Source organism: Pantherophis guttatus, chromosome 2, assembly GCF_059756535.1.
Source record: "Pantherophis guttatus breed Tessera chromosome 2, ASM5975653v1, whole genome shotgun sequence".
In the NCBI taxonomy this organism is placed as follows: Eukaryota; Metazoa; Chordata; class Lepidosauria; order Squamata; family Colubridae; genus Pantherophis; species Pantherophis guttatus.
Window position 1 is genome coordinate 148030604 of NC_142064.1, and position 26821 is coordinate 148057424.

Sequence of the window (26821 nt, forward strand, 5' to 3'; positions counted from 1 at the left end):
ATTTTTTAAAAAAAATTAAAATGCTTTTCTAAATTAATTTTTAGAGTGGGATTTGAAAACAAATATGTTGGCTTTAGAGTGTGCCTTTTAAATATTAATTCATGTGTGGACTTGATCTTTTGAGCCTGACAATTCCCCCTCCCCCCTTTGAAAACAGCAATCATAAGATTCAGAAAGTAATATACTTTCCTTTAAAATATGGTACTTTTCAGGATAATGAGGAGTAAAGCTGGCCTTTGAATGGGAGCTCTAGAAGAAATGACCTATTTGTCCAGGTCTCCCAGGCCAACCTGAACCTACTAGGGAGACATATGAAAAGAATTGACATCTAACACTAGACTGGTTGATACAGAAGACTGCAGTTCCTCAAATATCTTGATCTCAGAGCAGTGGTGAAATCCAAATTTTTTTCTACTGGTTCTGTGGGCGTGACTTGGTGGGTGTGGTATGGCTTGGTGGGCATGGCAGGGGAAGGATACTGTAAAATCTCCATTCCCACCCGACTCCTGGGGGAAGAATATTGCAAAATCCTCATTCCCTCCCCACTCTGGGGCCAGCTAGAGGTGGTATTTTCCGGTTCTCCGAACTGCTCAAAATTTCCGCTACCGGTTCTCCAGAACCTGCTGAAATTCACCCCTGTCTCAGAGGCATATGCAGAAAGGAAAGAAACAGGAAGTTGGAGGTAGCAACACATATACAGATATCATCTTGCCTGGGTTTTTTTTTTTTTTTACTTTTCTCTGCAGAGTGTTTAAGGCTTTACATATTTTCTGCAGGAGTTTCTTTGTGCCCAATAGCAAATTGGAAACTTATAATTGTTTCAAGAATAAATTGCTTTTAAAAACCAGTCTATCCAGTGCATCCTGTACTGTGCCCTGTATTCAATGTTCTGGAGGTCATCCATAAATTAATCAAAGCTGTCTTGATACTTTAATGCTGGTTTGAAATGAAAAAAAAAATCAGAACAACTTAGAGCTAAAGAGCTTCAGAAAGTTTATAAAGATCAGGCAGAAATTCTATAGTGTGACGGCAACTGTTTGTCTTAATATTTTGACTAGAGTTCCCAATGTCTTTGGGGCAATGGAATTATTTGAAATTTTAAAAGAATTTTATGGAAATGCAAAACACCGACATTTCTGTATAATAAGCAAAAACCCACCATGTATTTTTTAATCTGTGTCAGAAGAATTTATGGAAATGCAAGTTCTGCTTGAGGCTAATGCTTTGCGGCATGTTAAGAGTCCCATTCTGTGAATGGGATGGGTGGGTGTATTAAATGACTATAAAGTCTTTTATAACTTTTTGCATCTGTGTTGTGCCTTTTTTGAACAAAGCATATAGGCTCTTCCATATGCCACCTTGTATGAAATATAGCTGGCTATTAGTAGTATAATTGCTTCCATCACCCCCCCCTTTTTTTTTTTGCTAGAGAGTTGAGGGAATTTCTTAAAGCAAGCTATAGGAGGAGATGGAGAATGTAGTGGAGAACTTCCATCACAGTATAAACATTGGACAAGGAATGTTGAATATACTACTGTGTTTCTCCAAAAGGATGACCCACCTTGAAAAGAAGCCCTATCATGTTTTTGAGTGCATGAACTCCACCCACAAAATTAGCCCTAATTAAGACCCCAAACACCCTGGAGTGCAAGGGGTGGGGCAAAGCACAAAGGTAAAAAATAGGGGGGGATGGGGTGTGTGGAGCTGCCCTACTTACAAGACCTCGCACACCCCGACACCTACCTTGCTTTCTTTTGCGGCCGCTTCTGCGGCCGCTTGCTGTCACTTGCACGCATTGCCCTGGCCTCTGTTTTGCATTCAGATGCCTGCCGGAAGGCATCTGCAGATGATAACAGAGATCCGGATCCAGAGCTGTAGATGCCTTCCGGCAGGCATCTAAAGGTGAAACAGAGGCCGGGGCGATGCATGCAAGTGACGGCAAGCTGCTGCAGAAGAAGTGGGCCAGCAGTGGGCTCCTGCTGGGTGGGGTTGTTGGTGCCACCGCTGCGAGGTGAGTCAATAATTAGAACCCTCCAAAAAGAAGGCCTAGCCGTTTTTTCGCGAGTCAAAAGAAAATAAGACCCAGCCTTCTTTTTGGAGAAACACGGTAGCATACCATGCTCTTTTGGTGCAAGAACCTTGATAGTTAAAAAAAAGCAAACTGTCTTTGCCAGCAAATATTGTGTCTTCATGGGAGAGATCATGCAATAGAGAGAAATGTAATATCTCTCCTTCTTTTATGTCAGTGATAACATACTTGTTTACTAGTCGAATAGACTGCTGGAAGGTGGAAATCAGAAGACTTCCAGCACATTTCCCGTTTTATCTAAACAGAGTGTGGCAAAAACTGAAATGAAATTGTGAAAGCAGGGAAGACAGGCTAATTTCTTCAGTGAGTTTTGGGGAGATATTCGTAGAATCCAGTCGAAGTCTGGAGTGTATGGCAATCCTAAATCAAGTTAGATTACTCTGTTATCCAGAAAAGCATTATTAATGTTTGTTACACTAATGAAAGCGAGTGCTCAAAGGCTGAGAGATAATAATTACATTTATTTTCTTTTCCTCTGGTTGTGCATAAATAGCTGGTTAGTCTGCTCATTTCTTTCATTCTTCCAGTACATTCCAATTTGCCCCCTATAAATGCAAATTTTCATTTTTATTATATGCTTAAATAGATTGGTTTAGGGAGTAATTAATTTAATAATTAGTGCAGACCCATCTTTATTATTTTTATGAACAACTCAAATACATATTTAATACTGCTTCCCTCTCCTGTTTTCCTCACAACAATCCTGTGAGGTGAGTTGGGCTGTCAGTGACTACCTGTAGCTCAAAGTCACCCAGCTGGCTTTCATGGCTAAAGTGGGATTAGAACTCAAGGTTTTCTGGTTTCTAATCTGGTGCCTTAACCACTAAATCATATAACATATATGGCAAATAAATACTGTGCAGTTTATATGACCGTATATATGCAATGGCATGTGAAAAAGACCTTGAGAATCAGGGCAAGAAAGTGCTGTCTAGGTCAGATAGAAGAGGACATAGCTCACAGCTGCATAATGGGCAGTGGAAGAGACTCAGAACAGACCCTCCATAGCTTCTCAGGCTGTTATGGAGATCCTGGGAGACTTGTACTTTCAAACGTGTAAGATTCTGTTAATATACTGTAGTTTTACAATAAAGAAGAGTTAGCCCATCTGGTCATGCTTCCTGTCTGTTTTACCTGGGAAATATATAACAATATGTGTCTTATTTGGACAATATACAGTATGTCTAAATAAGACTAAGTTCTTATTCTTAATATTGTGTTATCTTAAAATATTACTTTATTAAGGTCCATGCCAGTGTTTTTACATTAATGCTTTTGGCTTAAATATCAAGGGTGTGAGTGTTGCATGACATAATAAGTATTTTCATTTCTAGTATTTTATTCTGCCCCCCCTGTTTTTACGATTATATCACTATGAATTACCGTATGTGGGTAGTGCATTATGTTTCAAAACCATAAAGCCTTCAACCAGGAAATACTGAGATTTGTAAAATAACTAACAAAATCACTGGGTTGTGCTCCTTCTAAGCATTTTTTGTAGGATAAATATTTTATTCTCGAAAGAAATATTACTTTCTTAGACATTGCAATAGAAATGCCTTTGCATTTTAAATAAAAGATAAATATATTGTAGAGATGGTGACAAAAGTATCAGAAACTCACTTTTTTTCTGTTCATTATTTTATTTATTTATTTAATTGCTTGAGTCTGCATAAACGCTCTAACTCCTAACTCCTTTAAAAGAAAGGGGTAAAAATGTTAATTAGATTTATCACACTTTGCATGCATTGTGCTGCTACCTGGCCCACAATTAAATTACAGATCTATTTTTATTTCTATTCTGCATTGTATGTGTTCTAGTGAAATAATTTAGATGTTAAAGTGTACTTTGAAACAGTCTCTGTCATTCCCCTCCCCACTTGTTTGTGCACTAAAACAAGGTGGGGTAAGGAATGTTAATAGACCATTGATGTCAATTTTCCAGAAGTACCCTAATATAAATTCTGTAGTTTTCAGTTAATTAATTTGCATCAAAGAGACCAAAGAGGCAATTCTTGAATTATTTTTTAAATGCCCTTGATAATATGCCTACAATTGCCTAGAAGGAGCAAATAATGTTTTTGTAGAATAGCCAGAAACCATACCATACAAAACAAAATTGTTGCAGTATACCAAAGTTCTGCCTTTGTAGGTCTTTGCAGGGAACTATAGGTGTGACAGTAAGCACTCACACACACACACTCTTCATTGCTTGTGTCAAGACTCTGACCTAGAAAACAAGCTGAGTATACAAATAGTCCTTAACTTATGACCACAATTGAGTCAAATTTCCATTGCTAAGCAAGAGAATCATTTTACGACTCTTTTTGCCATGGTTGTTAAGCAAATCACTACAGTTGTTAAGTGAATCGTGGTAGCTAAGCAGATAGGCTTCCCCATTGACTTTGTTTGTCAGAGGGTCTCTAAGAAGTTTGCAAATGATTATCCCAGGATCCCGGGACACTTCAACCATCATAAATACATGCTGGTTGCCAACCAGACAGAGTTTGATTGTGTGACTGTGGGGAAGCCGCAGTGGTCATAAGTATGAAAACTGGTCATAGGTCACTTTATTTTAGTGCCATTGTAACTCTGAACTGTCATTAAATAAATGGTTGTAAGGCGAGGACTACCTTTATATATTTTCAAGTTATATGTTTGTGAGCATGTTGTACATAAGTAAATGTAATTCTGAGAAGATCTACAAACTTTCTTCAGTGATTGATTGCGTCATTATTAAAGAAAGAGAAAATATGTTTCCAATTAAGCATTGCTTTAGAGGCATACAAAATAGGAAATACTAAGAGATGAAAATATGTCCTGATAAATCTTAATTAACCGCAGGGCATAGTAGGAGGCCAAACAGATTGGAGGGTACATAAATATTAAATGATATTTATTATTTCTGTAGCATGGTAGATTGCTCTGCACAGTTAACACTAGAAATCTAAATATCTACAAAAAGGTAAACTATTTCTAATGATTTTACGACTTTCCTTTGCTTTTGCTCAATTTTAAATTTAGTTAAGCATCTCAAGTTTGCGTATAAATTATATAAACAATATTAGTTACTATTCTGTCAGTATCATCATTCTAATATACACTTAGGGCAAAGACTGATGCCAAGCCCTGTGGGCTGGCAGAGTTTTGAATACGAACCACTAGGGTTTATGGAAAGACTTTTATTTCTAACAGGGAGATATAACAGAATCTTGAGGGCCTGCCAACTTATACCTGGAGTAATTAGGGTGGAATTGTTCTGAATCTCTTTCTCATGTTCGCTCATTCCTCCCTTGTGCTGAAGCATTCTTTTGCAGTGGTCCTATTTCCTGATTCACTTTCCCAGGGTCTGTTCGACATTTCCATCATAAATAGTCATAAGTATTGTATGAGTTCATTAGCTCAAGAATTACAATACTGAATGTTTTAATGCATTGATGCAAAAGTCTCTAATGAATCAGAAATGAAGAATATAATGCTATTTGGTTAAACATAAATATTTAAATAATATATTGCAAAAGGGTTATTTTTCATTACCTATTGATTTAACTTGATTTTTATGGCTGTATATCTCATTTAAGTGACTCTTAAATGTCATGGTTTCACTTAGTTGTCATTGTTTTTCATATATTAGATCTCCAGTATTTAGTGTGAGACGAAGAATCTCTTAGTGTTGCTTGCAAATGTTCCTCAGCAGGCCTTGACCTCAGTACAGATTTGTTAACATTTATAAAAAAGAAAAACTGTATGTATGTATGTATGTATGTATGTATGTATGTATGTATGCATGCACAAAGAAATGTGTGAAAATATCAAACTCCAGCATTTATATTCTTCAGAATACTGAAGCTCAACTAACTCTTCTTGGGTTTTCTTGGCAGCATTGTGAATTTCTACAGGAAAGAGGTACAAGAAAGTTGAATTTGTGGTTTAAGTGCTATAAAAGCATTAAACTGAACAAAAGTATTTTACTAATTTAAGAATTATATCTGAAAACTCTTTTTTAAAGATTAGGGTTTAGCTTTAATTTAAGGAAGCCCAAGTGTCAAGGTCTTGTCAACAAAAAACAAGACTTTCATAAAAACTTCAATTGGATTTATTGAAAGGTCAAATGCAATAACTTATATAATTGGTAATTAGATATTTCCATTTTAGTGCTATATTTGCTATGGCAGGGCCTTTCTAATTTCTTGTTTGTAAGTGTTTCATGGATGGGGAAGTGACTTACCTTTTTCCTAATAATGGGGCAATATGCAGGCCTTCTGAGAAGTAATGATTTACAAATTGTTATCTGTTTACTTTGGCTCTGAGAAAGACATAACAGAGTTGGAAGATGGATCAAATTGCTGGCTACTTCTCTCTCTCCCCCCCTTTATTAACCCTTAATACAGGGGTGAACTGCTTCTGGTTTGGACTGGATTGTCTGATTCAATAGCGATGGAGACGGGCGGTTTGGAGAACCGGTAGCAAAAATCCCTGCCCCCTAACCCCCCCCCCCATGCCCAGCTGAGCTGCACAATCATCAGAGGCTTTTTTTTACTTTTAAAAGCATTTTTTCTGCAATCTCTTCGGCGGAAAAAATGCTTTTAAAAGTTAAAAAAAAAGCCTCTGATGATCGCGCGGCTCAGCTAGGATCGTCAAAGGCTTTTAAAAGAAAAAATCCCTTTTTTTCTTTTAAATGCCTCTGACGATCCAAGCTGAGTTGCCTGATCAACAGAGGCTTTTTTTTTTTTTAAATGCTTCTGACGATCCCAGCTGAGTTGCCTGATCGGCAGAGGCTTTTTAAAAGCCTTTGCCGATCAGGCAACTCAGCTGGGATCGTCAGAGCCTTTTGAAAGCATTTTTTACAACCTCTTCGCCGAAGCGTTTGTAGAAAAAATGATTTTAAAAGTAAAAAAATAAAAAATTGGCCACGCCCAACCAGTCACATTACCTCGCAAGCCACGCCCACAGAACCGGTAGTAACAAATTTTAGATTTCACCATTGCCTTAATACATCTATGCAATTCAACTCTAAAATTTTAAGTTCAGTGCATTCAGTTGATAAGATACATCATCTAGAAAAGTAAGATTGCCCATAGAAGTAGTTATGGATGATTGCATAATCAGCCAGGTGTTTAGACTGGATTTGGCATTTTTGTCTGTGATCAGACAAATCAGGTGATTTACATTTGAATGCTTGGCAAGTGGTTCATATTTACAATGGTTACAGTATCCCGGGGTCATGTGATCCCCTTTTGCAACCTTCTGACAAGCAAAGTCAGCGGAGAAGCCAGATTCACTTAACAACCCGGTTACTAATTTAACAACTGCAGTGATTCACTTAACAACAGTGGCAAGAAAAGTCATAAAATGGGGCAAAACTCACTTAACAAATTTCTCACTTAGCATCATAAATTTTGGGCTCAAATGTGGTTGTAAGTTGAGGACTACCTGTAATTCAATAACTCTGTCTGGCATGTAAAAAGAGCAGGTGGCACCTCAGTGGCTACTCTCCACTCTTCTTCCCAGACATAAAGAGGCTGGCCTGGAAATCGTGACTTTATTTCTGGGTAGGGGAAGAAAGGCTAATGTAGAGAAGCAGAAGGTGGGGCGGTGGTTGTTTAGCAGGCTTGTTCTCTCCAATTAAGCTGATTTTCCCTGCTCAGGACTCCAGAAAGAGAGGGGTAGTGAAGACTGCTATCAAAGCACTTGACGGAACTGTACAGTTATGCTATCAGGATGTAAATACAGAGAGCTAGGGCAATGGCCTTGAAGCAGATATTCAGAAAGCATTTCATAAAGAACAAGGACAGAAGCATTCCTTCAGTCCAGGGAAGGAAAACGTTATTACAAAGAGATTCAGTCTGAGTCTGCTCTGGGGAATAAGAGAGAAAAGCCACAAATAAAAGCACAATCAGATTTGAAAGATTCTGTCATTTTAGCCTGACTTGATAAAGCACAGGTAATCCTTGACTTACAACCATTCATTTAGTGACTGTTTGAAGTTACTATGGCACTGAAAAAAGTGATTCATGACAACTTCATGCATTTAGGACCATTACAGCATCCCCATGATCAAAATTTGGCTGCTTGAGAACCGGCATATATTTACGTCTGTTGCAGTGGTCAACAGGTCATGTCAAGCCTTCCCAGCCAGCTTCCAACAAGCAAAGTTGGAAGCCAGCTTCACTTAATAATTGCCTGATTCACTTAATAACACAATGATTCACTTGACAATTGTGACAAGAAAAGTCATAAAATTGAGTGTTACTCACTTAACATCTACTTGCTTAGCAACAGAAACTCTGGTCTCAGTTGTGTTTGTAAGTTGAGGACTACCTCTATATTCTAGTCTTCCAGTGGAGATGGTTTCCTAATTGTGCCTATCTCCTAGGACTAACAGTAAAAGATGAATCTGGCAAGGAGAAAACTTGCATTGCTCAGGCCAGGCAGAACCATTATATAAATGTGGACAGGTGCATTTCAATCTCAAAGCTGGAGACAATATTTAAGGTTTAAGCATGCTATGAAGGAAGAAAGAGAGCTAGATTGATTTCTGTATTCTACATCGTATTTTCTGCATGTATGTTCCTTTGTTCTTGTTTGCAATAAAGCATCTTATCTAATAGTATCAAGTATTGAAGTTTCTTCTGTTATCCAGTCTTGAATGTGGGTTGGAATTTCTGGAAAGACAGATTTATAGTAGTGCCTGTCCTGAAATTTAATATAAAAACAGTCATTTTGCTACTAACGTTTGGCAGTTTGATCCTGTAGGAATGCAGAAATATGTGAGAAATAAGGTTCAAAGGAATTCCAACTCAAGGGAGCAGTACTCATCTCTGATTCTCAGCCAAGGGAGCCTGCATTATCTGAGAGATGGCTGAAAAAAACATTAATACAGGTAGTCCTCGACTTACAACAGTTCCTTTAGTGATCATTCGAAGTTACAACAGCACTGAAAAAAAGTGACTTAAGACCATTTTTCAAAGTTATGACCATTGAGCATCCCCATGGTGATGTGATTTACCAACGTCCATTCTCCGTAGGAAGGGAACAATGGTCAGACTGGGGTTGACTTCCTCTATGCAGCAGGATCGAGTTGAATCAGTTTGAATAGCTCCGCCCTCCTGGCCCAGTGTTTCGACTCGATCTATGCTGGATAGACATGTCTTCTAGCCTGGACAGTTAAAACTGCTCTACTTTCTCCGTTTCTACAATTTGAAAGATTTTTCCTTCAGTGGATAGCCGGGGATCCGGCTGGGAGTCTGACGGCTGCCGCAACTCCTGTGTATTTCCTTATTGGCTTTTCCGATCTTTCTGGCTACGCGACGCTGCGCTTCAAAGGCTTTTGCCTAGCAGCCTGTTTCCCTCGGCTTGAGCTCTGCCTCGCCGCATCGGATATCGCATTAATAGCCTTGAGCTAGCGATCAAATTGGAGCCGCCTGCCTACCTGTGGAGCCTGCCTTATCTCTGAAGCCTCTCTGTGAGTACTGACTGTTGAATTTGGCGCGTTTTAGCTGCGGCGGCCATTTTTTGCCTCACAACAAACCCGGGCCTTCTACAGCCTTTCAGGGATTTTGACTGCTTGTTTTTGGCACCGTTTTCTCCCGTCGACCATTTTGCCCCTTAAGATCTTGGCAATGGCAGATTCCTCTCACAGGCCCAAGCCTTCTGGCCATTCAGCACGCCGCGCCCTCCCCGCCAATGATCCCTTAGAGGGTTCTTCCTCTCAGCCTCTACCAGCCAAGAAGTCCAGGTCTGCCAAGGCCTCCTCCTCAGCTGCCCCCCCCGGCAACAAGGGACGAACAGCGCCACCATAAAGCCATGGAGAAGGCTTTCTCCAAGGCCTCGGCTCAGGCCCAGCCTTCTCCTTCTCGAATGCCACTTCAAGTCCCTCCTTTCTCAGCCTCACAGATCCAGGGCGCTGACCGGGATGTCAGGGATCTCTCTTGACCGTCCGCCTTCTGCGGGGCCTGCCCTTCCACCTGGTAAGGAGCCGTTATTCCAGACTGAGTCTGAGGCCCCTTCATCAAGGAGTGTTTCTCCTTCGCCGGAGGTTGTGGTTCCTCCCCCTCAGGCTGCTCCCTCGCAACTACCTGAAGCCTTCGAGTCCATTTTGACTCATGCCATTAGAGAAGGCTTTGCTCAATGCATGCAACAAGCTGGCTTTCCGGCTAGGCCTGCAGCTCCTTCTCAACCTCCTCCTCCTCAACACAGAGGCCTTGAGGACCAGTCCTATGATCTAGAACCAGAGGACTATGATTATTTGGAGGACCTAGCTCCCACTTCTGAGCCTGAGGAAACGCCTGATGCAGCTCTTTCCGACGATGAAGGCCTAACTCCTGATCAATCCCCATTCATTGGTCTCTTCAAACCTCAAATGTTCCGATCCTTACTGTTTAAGGCTATTGCCACTACTCACCTGGGGGAAGTTCCACTGGCTGCCTCGGCTCCTGCCCTCTGGATCCTGCTTCGGCCTTGTTCGCTGAACCGACTTTGGCCCCAGAAACCATTCCGGCACCCAAACTCTTTCTGGATGTGCTTCATCGTCAGTGGTCTCTACCGGGGGCTGGTCCTAGCCCTAATAATTTGGATAAGCGTCTATACAATTCTGCTCCTGCGCTTGCGGATCTTCTCCAACCGCCACTGGTTGATGCCCCTATCATAGCTTTGGCTAACCTGGTCCATCCTACGAGCCCTCCTGAGGACTCTCTGCGGCCGGAGGATAAGCGAGCTGACAAAACCCTGGTCAAGGGCCACCTGGCTGCATCATGGTCCATCAGGGCTTCGTCTTCTGCATCCTTTTTCAATCGGGTGGCCCTGCTTTGGCTTAAACAATTCCAAGACCATTTGCCACGCACGGACCTCAGGGCTCATCAGGACATCAATAAAATTACGGCCGCCCTAGAATACTCTGCTGATGCAACGCTCAATGCCACCAGGTTTGCGGCCAGGGCTCTAGGTTCATCGGTCACCTCTCGCCGCCTGCTCTGGCTCCGGAATTGGCAGGCTGATATGCGCAGCAAGTGGCAACTGGCCTCGGCTCCCTACACCTTCGGCAACCTCTTCGGTCCTCCCTTGGAGCCTCTCCTGATTGAAACAAGGGACAAACGCAAGATTCTCCCCTCGCAGCACAGGCGGTCGGATTCCCGCTACTCTCCCTATCCCCGGTCTCACTCCTTTCGAGGAACTGACTTCAGCTCCTTTCAATCTCGCTTCCAGCGACCCGTCCCAGTTCGGACCCAGCATCCCGAGCCTCAGGTTAGATCGGGCAGTGGTCAACCTCTGCGACGGCCATTTTTTTGGGGGGGCGGGGACATTTCAATAGGAGAGGTAGATAGATCTCTCGATAGCATTCCAATTGGGGGTCGTTTGTCCTTTTTCTATGACCAATGGCAATCTTCTATTTCTGATGCCTGGGTTTTGTCCACTATCCATTCAGGGCTCCTTTTAGAGTTTATTCACCCTCCCCCTCCTGTTTTTCGTTCCTGTCCCCTTTCTCAAGACCCTCACAAACGGTCCTTGGTAGCCGCTGCAATTGACCACCTACTAGCCATTCGGGCGATTGAGCGGATTCCCCCGGAACTACACGGTAAGGGGTTTTACTCCTGACTCTTTATCGTTAGTAAAGTCTCCGGGGGTTGGCGGGCCATCCTGGACCTTAAGTCTTTGAACCGGTACATAATTTATCGCCAGTTCAAGATGCACACCCTCTTCTCCATCTTGGAGTGTCTTCGCCCCGGGGACTTTCTCTCTTCCATTGATTTAACGGAGGCCTATCTCCATATTCCTATCCACCCTTCTCACCGACAATTCCTTCATTTTCATTTCAGAGGTTCCCATTTTCAGTATAGGGCCTTGCCCTTTGGCCTCTCTTCGGCCCCTAGGGTCTTTACTAAGATCATGGCTGCCCTGCTAGCTCGCACTAGGTCCCTTCCTATCAGACTACAATTTTATTTGGACGACATCCTCATCCTTTCTTCTTCTCTATCTTCTGCTCGTGCTGACCTCTCTGCTGTCCTTTCTTTCCTTCAAACTCATGGATTTTCAGTTAACTGGGCCAAGAGCCACTTGTCCCCTTCCACTCGTATCATTCATCTGGGTGCCTCCATTGATTTGGTTTCGGGTCTGGTCTTCCTTTCCCCGGATTGCCAGGCCAACCTTCGGGCTTTAGCCAGTGAGTGTAGAAATGTGAGAACTGTGTCCATCAGGAAATTATCGTGTCTTTTCGGCAAGATGGTTTCCACTTTTGGAATTGTCCCCTGGTCTCGCTTACACTGCAGGGAGCTCCAGTGGCTCCTCCTACCTTACCAGCGGTCCGGACGGAGCTCTTCGCTGTCCCGCATCCGCCTCCCCCCATTGGTGGTCTCGTCTCTTCGGTGGTGGACTTCAGCGGCGATTTCAAAGGGGAGCTCTTACACGGAACCCCCTCGTCTCATCCTCACAACAGACGCCAGCTTGACCGGGTGGGGCGCCCACCTAGACCATCACATGGCTCAAGGTCTGTGGTCCTTCCGGGACCGTCAGCACAATATCAACTATCTGGAATTACGAGCCATGCGCATAGCCCTCATCCACTTTTGACATCTAGTGCAGGGCCGAGATGTCCTGGTCCTTATGGACAATATGTCAACCAAGGCGCACATAAACAAGATGGGGGGCACCCATTCCAAGGCTCTCCTAGCGGAGACCGTCCTCCTGGGTCGCTGGGCCGAGGCCCATCTTTCCTCTATCAGGGCAGACCACATTTCCGGGACGGCGAACGTGCAAGCAGACGCCCTGAGCCGCTCCAGAATAGACCACGGGGAATGGAGCCTGTCTCCCAGTCTGTTCCAACGGATTGCCCGCCGCTTCGGGACCCCGGTGATCGACCTTTTCGCTTCGTCGACAAACCACTTTCTCCCGAGGTACTTCTCTCGCTTCCCAGATCCTCAGGCAGAAGCCACCAATGCTCTTCGCAGTCCTTGGCCTCGGGGGCTGCTCTACGCCTTTCCCCCACTTCCCCTCATCCCGAGGGTTCTATGGAAGATGCTGGAGGAGAAGGCAGAACTCATTCTTGTGGCTCCTCACTGGCCACGACGACCGTGGTATGCGGACCTGATCTCTCTATCGGTGGCCCCTCACTGACGCTTCCCGAACGACTCGGTGGCCCTCTCCCAAGGAGCCCTTCTTTACCCGGACCCTGCTTGGCTTCGTTTAACCGCCTGGAGGTTGAGCGGGAACTCCTGACTTCCAGACTTATTCCTCCTGAGGTTATTGACATCATGCAGGCTGCTCGCCGGCCCTCTACTAACCGGATCTATGGATCCACGTGGAGTGCCTTCGTTTCCTGGTGTCACCGCTCCTCTATAGAACCTCTTTCGGCTTCTGTCATCCAGGTCCTCTCCTTTCTCCGGGATGGCTTTGAATCTGGTTTAGCTCCCAACACTCTCCGCCGGCAGGTGGCGGCTCTCGCCTCTGTCCTCTCCTGTGGTTCTCCGGACTCCTTGTCACGCCATCCTTTCATACGCAATTTCCTGAGGGGTGCGACTAACCTCCGCCCTCCTACGGTCCATCACTTTCCTACCTGGAACCTGAATAAGGTGCTCAGGGCCCTGACAGCATCGCCGTTTGAACCTCTATGGCAAGTCTCTCTCTGCTTCTTATCATTCAAAGTCTCCTTCCTAATCGCCATCACTTCGGCTCGCCGAATTTCAGAACTGGCTGCCCTTTCCATCCGCAGCGACCTCTGCATATTTCACAACGACAGGGTCGTTCTGCGGCTTGATCCGGCATTTCTCCCCAAAATTAATTCGTTGTTTCACAGGGCTCAAGAGCTCGTTCTACCAGACTTTTGCCCTCGGCCATCTCATCGTTTAGAGCGATCCTGGCATTGCCTGGATGTTCGTCGCGCCCTACGTATTTACATTGCCCGGACGGTGCCCTTTTGCAAGACGGAGGCCCTTTTTGTCTCCTTCCAGCCAGACTCTATTGGAACTCGAGTCCCAGGGCCCACCTTAGGCAGGTGGATTAGAGCGACCATTGCCACGGCCTACCAACAGTTGAAGCTGCTGGTACCTCGCCACGTTACTGCGCATTCGACCAGGAGCGCTGCCACCTCAGCGGCTTGGGCTACGCAAGCCACCCTGGAAGAGGTCTGCAAGGCGGCTACGTGGATTTTGCTCTCCCCATTCATTCGGCACTACCGGGTAGACGCATTCGCATCAGCTGACGCGGCCTTCGGCCGTCGCGTTCTGCAGGCAGTTGTTCCTTCCTGAGGTCCTTCGGGCCAGAGGCTTCCCGCCCTAGTGGACATGAGGCTTTGGTATGTCCCCAGTCTGACCGTTGTTCCCTTCCTACGGAGAATGGACGTTGGTCTTACCTGATACGTCCGTTCTTGAACAGGAAGGGACGACAGTCAGCCCCACCCTTGGTTCCGGCCCTCAGGGTTGGTTGGGGAGGGTGGTTATTAATTCTCTCTCGTTCCAGGAAGACACGTCAACATTCGCATACGCCCTTGCCGAAACACTGGGCCAGGAGGGCGGAGATATTCAAATTGATTCAACTCGATCCTGCTGCATAGAGGAAGTCAACCCCAGTCTGACCGTCGTCCCTTCCTGTTTGAGAACGGACGTATCAGGTAAGACCAACGTCCATTTACATTCAGATGCTTAACAGCTGGTTCATATTTATGATGGTTGCGGTGTCCTGGGGTCATGCGATCCCATTTTGCAACCTTTTGACAAGCAAAGTCAATGGAGAAGCTAGGTTCACTTAACAACCGTGTTACTAATTTAATAACCGCAGTGATTTACTTAGCAAATGTGTCAAGAAAAATCATAAAATGGGGCAAAACTCACTTAACAAATTTCTCAGCAACATAAATTTTGGGCTCAATTGAGGTCGTAAGTTGAGGTACAGGACTATCTGTATATTTAATGGCCACCCCTTCACTGGATGGTGAAGGGGTGGCCATTCAACTGGTGACACTAATTCATTGGGGATGCTTTAATTTGGATTCTTTATTTAACAGGGGTTGATTTAAAAGGTCTCTTCCAAACCTGTAGTTCAGTGAGTTGGTAGGGCTCCTTGAAGCTAAACTAATTACACTTTCTCCAAAAATAACATGAGGAGTGAAATTGTACTTTACTAAGTTGAACTAACTTTTTCTGTAAGTGTACCCCATTTACTTCTGAAGATGATTATCTTCAGAACTGTACATCTATGGAGATTCTCAGTTATCCAGGTCATGGTTGTCCCAAAGGTGCTTTTTTTTCAAAAAGTAGTTACTAACTTCCCAATAAAATGCCTTCTCATGGTACACTTCATCTCAACTATTGTGTCTCATCGTTATTTAAACATAGTTTAGTATTAGATAGACTTTATTATATTCAGTGTAACATAAGACCACAAAGGACAAAAAAATCTAATCCCCCCATATACACTTCTTTCTTTTGACATGTGAAATAGATATATAAACATTATATATAATGCCAGCTTAAAACATGAGCCGTTGAAATCTGCTGAGTTTAATTTACAGTGTTTTTTTTTTTCTAACATGACATATAGTTGTACAAAGATTGCAGTGGACCTTGGGGATATTTTTATTCCTTATCTATCGTGGCAAGTATACAACTTCAGTTTGAAAGGCCATATCTGTTTTTATGTATGACATGTTGGCTGTGACACTTCCGATCTAAGTGTGGCCAAAGTCCATTTTGAGATAGGAGTTCCAGAGTTTTCAAAGTTAAAAATCCACCAATAAAAAAGTTGTTTTGCTACTTAACAGACCACCATAAATGCATAAGAGAGCTTACATTTTTAACTCCAAACATGTTAGGATGTTCTGGAACTACAAAAAAGCACTGCACATTTTTTCTCATTGTGCTATATATCTGTTTGTAATTTTTACACATTCTTTTGCCTGTTCATATGAAACAGACAAGCAGAGTGAATAATGAGTTCATTAGGCAATTGGACACTAAGATCTATAACTGAAGTTTCCATTTTTGAGAAAGTATTTCATGGAACTCTGACAAAAGGTTGCTACCATTCACAACACTTACTTGCCAGAAGGAAAATAGTGAGATTGCTCTCCCCTCCACTCTGTACCTTGATCATGCTCTGTAGTCTTTAGCTAGCCATTGTTTTTTCTCAGCATGATGGAGCATATTTTTGAATAAAGCAGTTTTTATTTTGTAAGAGTACTATGAAGCCTCTATTTTTAAATGAAGGTGATGTTAGAAATGGTAGATTGTTTTCAAGTATGCTTGTGTTTAATTTTGGAAAAAAAATAACCAATGGATTCTAGAGTCCAGCAGACACCAAAGATCTATCCATTGGCACAATGGACATCCAGTATCAGTTTGCAGAGTTCTGTCCCCTATTAGGAACAAATACATCAAAGAGTCAAGAGCTTTAGGGAAAGTGATCAAAGGAGAGGAAGAGTGTTTGAAACTACAAAATAATGAGCAGATGTGAATGCTTTTCTTTTAGTTCAAGAGTGGCTTAACATGGCATTTAAATGGGAATCCTTCAGAACATTAATTGCCAATCTCATTGTGGTTCTTTCAAAGACATCTCTAATTTACTGTGGAAACACTGGTATTGCTTTTAAGTATATAGTTAAAACTATTCAGGGGCACTATTTGAATGGACCAAACATTTCAGTGAAAGTCATGCTTTTTTCACTATACCCTCTATCATGAATTATGGATTAGTCAAAGAGACAATAAGTTGCCAGATATTAATGAATATTGAATAGGCAATTGTTGTTATGCAGAGAAATTAATAATAAGCCAAAAAAATTAAGAGTGTGACATAAGAAAATAAAAATAGTTTATACAACACCTTTCATTATATCTGTCATTACTTTTCTGTCTTTAACATTTGTCCTTGCTTCTATTACAGGACTTCATATATTGACTTATGTTGCTTAAATTATATCACCTCTGTATTTTTCAGGATCTCATTACCTCTATTGAATCACAATATTTTCAATCTTTCCCTTTCTTTTGTTCCATCATATAATCTGTCTAACATATGCTGCAGATTATTTATTCTCAGAGAACAATACAACATCATCGGTATACAAAAGTATACATACATCCACGTCCCCAATCAACCCACCTCTGACATCACCACAAGGATTCTTTATAAATTTATCTATTAAAAACATTATAAATACCATAATATAAAATCTTAACTACTTGCTGAATATTGAACAATTCACGAAACCTTCTAGTTATTCACATGCATGTTCCTTTTATCACATCCAGCAATCAAATTTTAACTCCTTATTAATATAAAATATTCCATAATTCAAGCATGTCCATTTTATCATGAGCTTTATCTAACCTAATAAATGTACAGTATACAATACTTCCTTTTTTACATTCATACATTTCTCAATGACTTGCTGAAGAACATTTTTGTTTGCACGCTTGGTGCCCAGCATAAATCCAAACTGCTCTTTCAAAATATTGTTGAATTTCACATTGTGTTCCATTTCAGTCAGAACTCTGCTGACATTCACAGAAAAAACTTAATGTTAGTTTTTGCAGTTCTTCTTGGTACTTCTTTCTTTGTATAGGAGAACAGTAATGGCATTCATCCAATCAGACTCAGATACTGCTTTCTTATATATACTAAACAAGGTGCACATTTGTTCCATAAATAAGATCCAGTTCTAACATTAGTTCCATTACATCAGCATCCTCATAGCATTTATGATTTTTTTCTTTTGCATAGTAACATTTAAAGTTTGTTTCAGTTTTACTCTTTGGTATATCACTGTCATCCCCATGCAGGTTTCTAAGATACTCCTAGTATTCCTTCACTTCAGTTTCATCCCAAATCATTTTATCACTAGTATTTAATTCTATTCACTCTGTTGAAGAATCCTTATTTAACTCTATATTTTCATTATGCCTTAATTCCTTTAATTAAATCCTTTGCAACAATGCTTTATGCATATTATAAAATATATTTCTTTCATTTTACACTATTGTCTTACATGCATTCGTCTTACATAGCCCTTTTCACTTTTTCATTTCACCAAGCATCCTTTTTCATATTTTTGACAGGTACAAAGAATCAGGATCCCATGTTAAGCTGATTTATTGCTCATGCCTATACACGAGAATCTAGTCAATTCACAATCAGTGCTAGATAAGAATTAACAGAATTTAAGGGAGGGCTGGACTTGGATTGCTTGTGGGAACGTAACAACTCCAGACTTATTCTTCTCTTGACTCTGCCCCCAACTTTGCCTCTTCTCCTACACCTTTCAATTTATGATATTTCACATATTTCTGTGATACTCCATAATAACTATTTTTGTTCTGTTCCAGTTAACTCTTTTCTTACATCCACTTTCCATTCATTCTGCTGACAGCGTATCTATCTTAAAATATTTTTTTAAACTAAAAAAATCACAGCATTTCTTCCTGAAGTTGTACTATTTTAAATCTAGTTTCTTTCATTGCTTTCTGCCAGGTCCATATTTAGATGAGGTTTTTTTCTTCATATTGCCCAAAAGCTGTCTTTCCTGCATTTGGAACTTCATACCTTCCTTATTTCTTTCAATAATTCTTTCATATTTCTTCATAAAAAGAGAAATCTATAATACTGTACATTAATTCCATATATATATGAATGGCTAGAGAGTATAATGCTTAGAGCACCAGCCCTTTCTGGATCGGGACGCCCTGCGCACGGTCACTCACGCCCTTGTCACCTCCCGGTTGGACTATTGCAATGCTCTCTACATGGGGCTCCCCTTGAAGAGCACTCGGAGGCTCCAACTGGTCCAGAATGCGGCCGCGCGGGTGGTTATGGGTGCAACCCGTTGCACCCACGTGACACGCCTCCTGCGCGAGCTGCACTGGCTCCCAGTGGTCTTCCGGGTGCGATTCAAGGTGTTGGTTACCACCTTCAAAGCGCTCCATGGCATAGGACCCGGGTATCTTCGAGACCGTCTTCTGCCACCAATAGCCTCCCACAGGCCAGTCCGCTCCCACAGAGAGGGTCTCCTCAGGGTGCCATCGGCCAAGTCATGTCGGCTGGCGACACCCAGGGGGAGGGCCTTCTCTGTGGGAGCCCCAGCCCTGTGGAATGAACTGCCCCCGGAAATTCGTAAGATTTCTGACCTCCGGGTATTTCGCTGCGCACTCAAGACCCTATTGTTCCGCCAGGCTGGGTTAGCAACATGATTTTTAATTGGATGTTTTAAATTTTTGGGGTTTTAAATTAAGCCAAATTATTTAATACTTTTAAATTGTTTTAAATTGATGTTTATTCTGTTTTTAAATAGGCTGTACACCGCCCTGAGTCCTTCGGGAGAAGGGCGGTATAGAAATAAAATTATTATTATTATTATTATTATTATTATTATTATTATTATTATTATTATTATTTGATGTGAAAGGCTTGGGTTTGAATCCGGGCTGGTACCTACCTTACCAGTAGGGGTCTTCGGGCCCCAATACTTAATTAATGCTTCATGTGTCTAAAGCAGTGACAGCTAACCTTTTTGCTGTCGCGTGCCAAAAGAGGGGAGCGCAGGAGGGGGTGCCACACACATGCGTGTCCACACCCATAATTCAATGCGCCCCGCTCATGCGCACGTGACCCCCCTGCTCCCCCCGCTTTTGGCGTGGGCACGGTAGGCCCGTTTTTTGCCCTCCCCAGGCTCCAGAGGCTTTCTTGGATCCTGGGGAGGGTGAAAATGGTCTTCCCCACCCCCTCTCGAGGCCCTCCGGAGGCTGGAAACAGCCTGTTTGCTGACTTCCGGTGGGACCTGAAAGCCCATTTTTCACTCTCCCCAGGCTCCAGAGCCTTTGTAGGAGCCTGGGGAGGGCGGAAACGGCCTCCCCCCCCGGAGGCCCTCCGGAGGCGGAAATGGCCCATTTCCCAACTTCTGGTGGGCCTGGAAGGCCCAAAAATCAGCTGGCTGGTGCGTGCATGTGTGCCAGAGCTGTGCTAGGGCAACACTCACGTACCCACCGATATGGCTCCACGTGCCACCTGTGGCACGTGTGCCATAGGTTAGCCATCACGGGTCTAAAGAGTGACACAAACTGTGCCGCTTGGATGTCTCCCATATTAACAAAGTCATGTGAGATAAGCATGGCTAAGTAGGCTACTGGAAGAAACCATATGGCATACATGTGAGACAAGATAACCTGAAATTAATTGAACATTGCTAAATGGTAGACCTAATGAGAGGGAATATATGAAAAGTATGAAAGAACTATGGATAGACAGAAGACCTACCTCCCTGCTGAGAAAGCTAATGCTTTGACATAGGGAAGAAGCTGTTTTCACAGCTGGAGATAGACCAACTACACATTGCATCCTAGACCCAAGATCTGAAGGAACAACTAGAAGTGTAGCCAGTACCTGAACCTGGAAGGTCACTGCTATTCCCTCCATTATAGAGTGAGCAGCTAATATGAGGCATAAAACCATAGATAAACTAGCTACAGTCAAGCCTTGAGACCAGTTACCAAAGTTTAATGGGAATACGATCAGATAGCATGCTAGGAGATTCCAATGGAGCCCTCAGGACAATCCCTATTGCCACAACAACTCAAACCAATGAATTAGTATAAGCCATAGTCTCTAATCCTGAAGATTCTTGGGTACACAATCAAGAAAAATACCAGTACATACTATCTACCCACCCACCCACCCCCACCCATGGAAAATGAAATTGAAGGCTAAGATCAAGATGACTCAGAAGTTAGTTAGATGATGGAAGTATGGAAAGGAATGGAGATTGATACGACTTGGCTACTAGAAAAATATAAGGGCTTGACTCCATCTAAAGCCCTTGAGACTCCTAAACAAAGGCTTGTTACACTGGCTACTAAGCTAAGGTGATACACTAGAGAAGCAGAGGTCAAGAAGATAAATACCCTGTTCACTGAAGAACCCATCTGCAGTGCAATAACACAGTGACAGCAGAGCCACCAACAGCAGAAACTGAACAATACTAGAAGAACATACGGGAGAAAAAGAAGACACATAATATCCATGCAAAGTGGCTGCAGGAACTGAGAGCAGAGAGTTTCCTATTCCGAGGAGACAGCAGTCTCCCAGAATAGGAAGCAGTCACCATTACAGTAACAGACATCCAACAGCAAGTCAAGAACATGAAGAGCTGGAAAGCACTTGGCTTCGACATGATCCACACCTATTGACTAAAGAAACTAGTAGCAGTGAATGAATTCCTAGCAGAGCAGATGAATTAGCTTCTAGCAGCAGGCTCCCACCCAGACTGGCTAACACAAAGGACACTGCTGATCATGAAAGATCCCATCAGGGAATAGCGCCATCAAACTACGGGCCAGTAACCTGACTCCCAACAACATGGAAAGTCCTGTCAGGCATCATAGCTGCCAAGCTACATAGCCATACGGGCCAGTCCATGAGCAACAGTTCAGAAGGGCATTGGGAACAACATTAAAGGCTCAAAACACCAGTTGCTCATAGATAGAGCAGTTGCCTAAGAATCAAGGGGTGGACCAGTGATGGCAAACCTATAACATTCGTGCCAAAGGTGACATGCCACAACATTTTGGGTGACATGCCAGTATTCACTAACACCCAACAACTATTCTTGAAAGTACTCCCTGTTCTTATGCAAGTTTAATGGCTAGATTAATTGATTAATTTTTAAAAATTTATAATAATTCAAAACCAGCTTTTAAAGATGACTGAATGAAAAGCATACATTGTTTGTTTCTTTCTTGTGTGCCTATTTCAGTTTCTGATGTGTTATTAGAATGGAGGATAAAATGTTTCTGATGATATTTATATTTATTGCACTACCTTTTCAGAATAGCCAATAGGAGCTATATTCAGTGGATAAGTTTAACATTTATTTAATTAAATTGTTTAATAATCACATCAACAGAAGTGTTTAACTTCACCAACAATGTATTTTGAAAGTATAAGATTTTGCTTGTTCAAAGAAGGATAATATGCTTAAAAGATGTGAAACTCCCTGGCTTTATTGACATTGCTTAATAATATCAAGCAGTTTCTCAGATGTATTAATTCATTTCTGTGCCCCAGTTCTTTTCTGTTCTAGTCCAAATGACTTTTCCCCTACTTCTACTATCAGCTATCACTGCAGGGTGTCTGTTTCAAAATTCCCAGAAGCCCTAATTAGTAATGAAGATGTTAGTGACATGAATGCTCCTAGCAACAGTTCTTCAGCTCTCCTCGGTGAGCAATATGTAGGATTTCACTGAATCAAAGCTGGCATATAACATATTAGGCCATTAACGATATATTTAATAGCACAACTTGTGGACTGTTTTTAACAACAATCTCAACAGATTTCGCAATCAAATAATTGCAGACTGGTGAATTACAGTGTGCCCAGTCACATTTCACAATAGTGTGAGGGGGGTGGAGAAAGCAGTTGCATAAAAGTGATTGTGATTTTCAATTACTACATCGATTGCGGATTCTAACAGGTTCTTCCATTGTAGTAAAAGAAAAAGAAGAAGGTAATTCACTTTCCCTAAATTGAGTGTTCCTGCAGTGGATTGAGGAAATATTGGGAGAGGATTTTGTTGAAGATGAAAACAGAGAATTACTTAACATGCAAAACTGTAGGGCGAGATATGTGTATATGCAGGAGTGTGGGTGTTAAAGCTATCCTGCATTTGAAGTGCTCCTGATTCATATTACGATTTCTGTGGCTGAGTCACGGCAGACAGAAGACCAGAGAAGTCATGTGACCAAGCATGTGAATCACCCAAACAGCAGGAATACAAAGTGGCGGTGAAGCACTGTACAGAAGCCCATGTTTTCTCTCTGCCAATATCCTCCCACTCACTCCTCAGAAGCATGTCAGGCTGAAATCGATTGCATCAAAATTTAAAGTCTTCTCTGTAGAACCGCTTCTTCTTTACAAGTCTTTAGTGCGACGCTTCCAACAGAACCAAGTAGAGTAGTTCGGTGTGGTTGTGTAAGCAGGGATTGAAATTATAGCATTGCTTGACACGACACTCTTAGGCTGCTTGCAGCAAACATTTCTTTGTGGATTCAAGTGTTTGATCTGCTTGGCTGTATAACTGTGGTGGTTGCCAGTCTTGTTTCCTGTGTCTGTAGGTTTCGTAAGTGTTTGCTCCCATATATATTGCTTCCTTCCATATGAGATAAAATGTAACATGTGAACTTCTAAAGATAGAAAAATGACGTTGACAGAGGAAGTTGGTCTGGGAGGAAATAAATGAACGATTCAGTCACTATAGGGTAATTCTTTAAGGATTGATGATGGGGAAACCAAACAGCAGGGGTATCCAGTGGAAGCCTTAGATTGGGGTAATAGATCTGATACAGAGTGCATTTTTAAATGTGGCTTGCCCTGAATAGTTTTTTGAGATTTGATTTGCCTTTGATTAAAGCAACGAGGTAATATGCTTCAAAAAAGTGTGGAAAGATTTTAAGAGTATGAAAGTTACTTGACAGCTTTTAAACAAAATAACATTTAAATTGTTATTTAAAATAAGAGACATTTTATAAATTAGCTGCTGACCAATATGAATGTAAATAGCTTTCAAATACCAATTGTACAGGTTTTATTTGTCGCAGTGATTATCTACCTGGTGTGACTACAGATCAAATAAACTGGATTTTTGATTTGTGACTTTCTCACTACTTATTTTTATTGGTGGTACCTATAATTATTCAAATTGAAAAGATGAAAAGAGTTTGGAAAATATGTTCTTAGGAAAATGTATTTAAAATGTAAAATTCCTGATGTAAATTTTATGTATCAATTTTGATGCCAGATATCTGGCTACACCTAGGTTTGGGCACTTCCATGTGATGTCTTTGTGTTACTCCCAGAACCTCTTTGCCTTCCAGTGTTTCCTTGTTGGTGTCCTCTAGGTAGCTGAATTGTCTTACTTTTGTCTATGGAGATTCTCAGTCATCCAGGTCATGGTTGTCCCAAAGGTGCTTTTTCAACAGGCAACTGAACTTTTTGGTTTTTCTTTGAAAATGTTTTGCTTCTCATCCAAGAGAAGCAACTTCAACTTACTGTCTTACTTTTGATTCACCTGCAATTTCAAAGGTCCTGCTCTGAAGCTCATCTTCAGCTGGAGATCTCAAGAATTAGAAAATATGCCATTTTTTCATTAAGGGGAACTCTTTGGTCCTATCCTTCCTCACTTTAATGTGTGAGTGAAACTCTGAGTAAGAGTCATCCAAGAAGGCTTGAAAAGAAAATGCTGGCCTAGTAGCTTCATAGCTTCTTTTTGGCAATCAAGGCAAAATGAGGTAGCAGATTGACAAGATATAGTTAGTTTTTAACCTTCTCTTCACATCTGTAAAGAAAGAAGCTGCTTGGATTATTTTTCTCGCTTTGAGTGAATTTTGGTTGCTATAGGAGCTGTCACACCTTGGATTCCTGATTATGTTTATAGACTGAAATTCTGAATAAATAAAAAATTCTGATGAAAATAATTTTAAGTATTTAAAGAACACACATCTACTGGTTATAAATTTATGGCTAAATGAGGACCCGGATTGTGGGGGCAATAAGATGACTTTGTATAAAAAAGAACACCGCTTGGGGGGGCCGAAAGCCCTACTAAGCAGGCATATACAAAAGTATGAAGGCTATTGCTTAACGCATTGTAAGCTGCCCTGAGTCTCCGGAGAAGGGCGGCATATAAATCGAACCAATAAATAAATAAATAAATAACCATTCTTTTTCCTTTTTTACAGAAAAACTATGGAAAGGCAGATGAAGACTGTAGGCATGGTATGAACATTAAATTGTTTCTTCAAATTTCTAAACATTAAGAAATGATTCTGCATTTAATCTGCAAGTGAAATAGAATTGTCCAATTATGGATCTTGTCTGAAATGCTTGCTTGGATTACAGTTTTGCCCCAGGATCAGATTTCTTTTATCTGACCATTGTTTTCATAGTAGCTCTTCCTCCTGTTCCTCAAACTTATTCTTTCTACCAATTACAATAATTGACATTTGCACAGATGGAGGTAATCTGTTAGAAATAATATTGTTAATAGAATGAAATAAAAATGGATGTTAAATACAAGACTAAGCCTGAGAATTAAAGACCATTCTTGCTTTAATGTGCTATTTCCTAAACATTTAAATATCATTAATCCCCAAAAATATTATTGTAAAATAATTAATAGGTGTTACTATGCAAAATTATCCCTTTCAAATGTGCAATTTAAATTAATTTTTGTTATTTGCTACTAGAAAGGAGACAAATATGAGATATAATCTATATGAATAAGTGACATGGGCTCTTTTTCTGGAAATAAGAATTGGGAAAGGTCAGATTGAATGACAGATGACCAGATTAGCTGTTTTTGAGAAGAATGTTGATGGATGATGGAAGGAAATCTGTGGAGCGATTGGAGGCACAAGGCTCAGGATTGGAGCGATTGGAGGCACAAGGCACCAGGCCATGGTTTTGGCTTGGATGTCTGTAGGGAGAAGAAGGAATGCATATAGAGGTAGTCTTTGATTTATGACCACAATTAAGTCCAAATCTTCCATTCCTAACAACAGATAGTTGTTGAGTGAGTTTTATCCCATTTTACGATCTTTCTAGCCACAGTTGTTAAATGAATCACTGTAGTTGTTAAATTAGGTTATTAAGTGAGTTTGGCTTCCCCATTGACTTTGCTTGTCAAAAGGTTGCAAAAAGTGATCACATGACCCTGGGACACAGCAATGATCATAAATACATGCCAGTTGCCAAACATCTGAATTTTGATCACATGACCATGGGGATGTTGCAATGATTGAAGTGTCAAAAGCAGTCATAAGTCACTTTTTCAGTGTCATTGTATCTTTGAACAGTCACTAAACAAATGATTGTAAGTTGAGGACTACCTGTATACATCTGTGGTTAATACATGTATTTCAGCACATCCTTTACATTCATTTAAAGGTTATTAACATTATTAATTCTCTCCATCTTATGCCATTACATGTAAAAGCACCTCAATTAGAATCTGATCTTCTATTAGATTCAATACTAGTTCTCTCCAAAACTTAATTGTAGTACAAAAAAGAGGTCTAAGCCAGTCCACTTCAAAGGCAACTCTGATAATATTCCCCTTCCAGCTTCAGATTTTCAAAAAGTCTTTATTCTCATAAATGAACACTAGCAGTCAAGTCTGTGCATGTAGAGGCCACAGGCCATATTAAGTGCTGCGTTGAATTTAAGTACTTATATTTGTGGATATCACTTGTTCTAAAATGCATACTTATGTAAAAGTATTCTCATTCTAAATTGGTTATCTTCTTTAATTTGAATGAATAATGGTTAGTGAATTACGTGAATGTAGCCAAAGTGTCATGGCCTCAAAAGGCGATCCAATTAATATAATCCAGGATCCATATTTCCAAACATTGTAAACATTGGTAATTCTTCATACTGTACGTAACATTAGATTAGCTATGAAAAGGTGTGCGTGAATATTTGGATCACTTCCTTATTTTTCCAAAATGTATAACTGGGAACAGCTCAGTAGTCTCCATGCACTCAGTGGTCAATAGCGGCTTCAGATTCAACATAACAGTTGTGGCCACCTAGATACTTATTTGGAGATAGGTAAATTCATAAGAGTCGGGTGAAGTCAACTGCCTCATACATTCTCAAAATATAAAGAGCTATCTATCAGGAAAACTAAATTTTATTTATTTTATTTTATTTTATTAATTATATTTATATACCGCCCTTCTCCTGAAGGACTCAGG

The 26821-nt window shown here is 41.4% G+C and overlaps 1 protein-coding gene across 15 annotated transcripts in view; it reads left to right on the top strand.

The window, feature by feature from the left end:
* The window catches only part of HELZ (helicase with zinc finger), a 135682-nt gene that overhangs the window by 13883 nt on the left and 94978 nt on the right, over nt 1-26821 (top strand). For all 15 annotated transcript variants that reach the window (XM_034412646.3, XM_087886982.1, XM_087886984.1 and 12 more), the window contains exon 2: nt 24803-24839. Coding sequence is in view for 4 of the 15 variants with exons in the window: in XM_034412643.3 (XP_034268534.2) it covers nt 24803-24839 (37 nt within the window). In the remaining 11 variants the exon portion in view is untranslated. The remainder of the gene's footprint in view (nt 1-24802; nt 24840-26821) is intronic.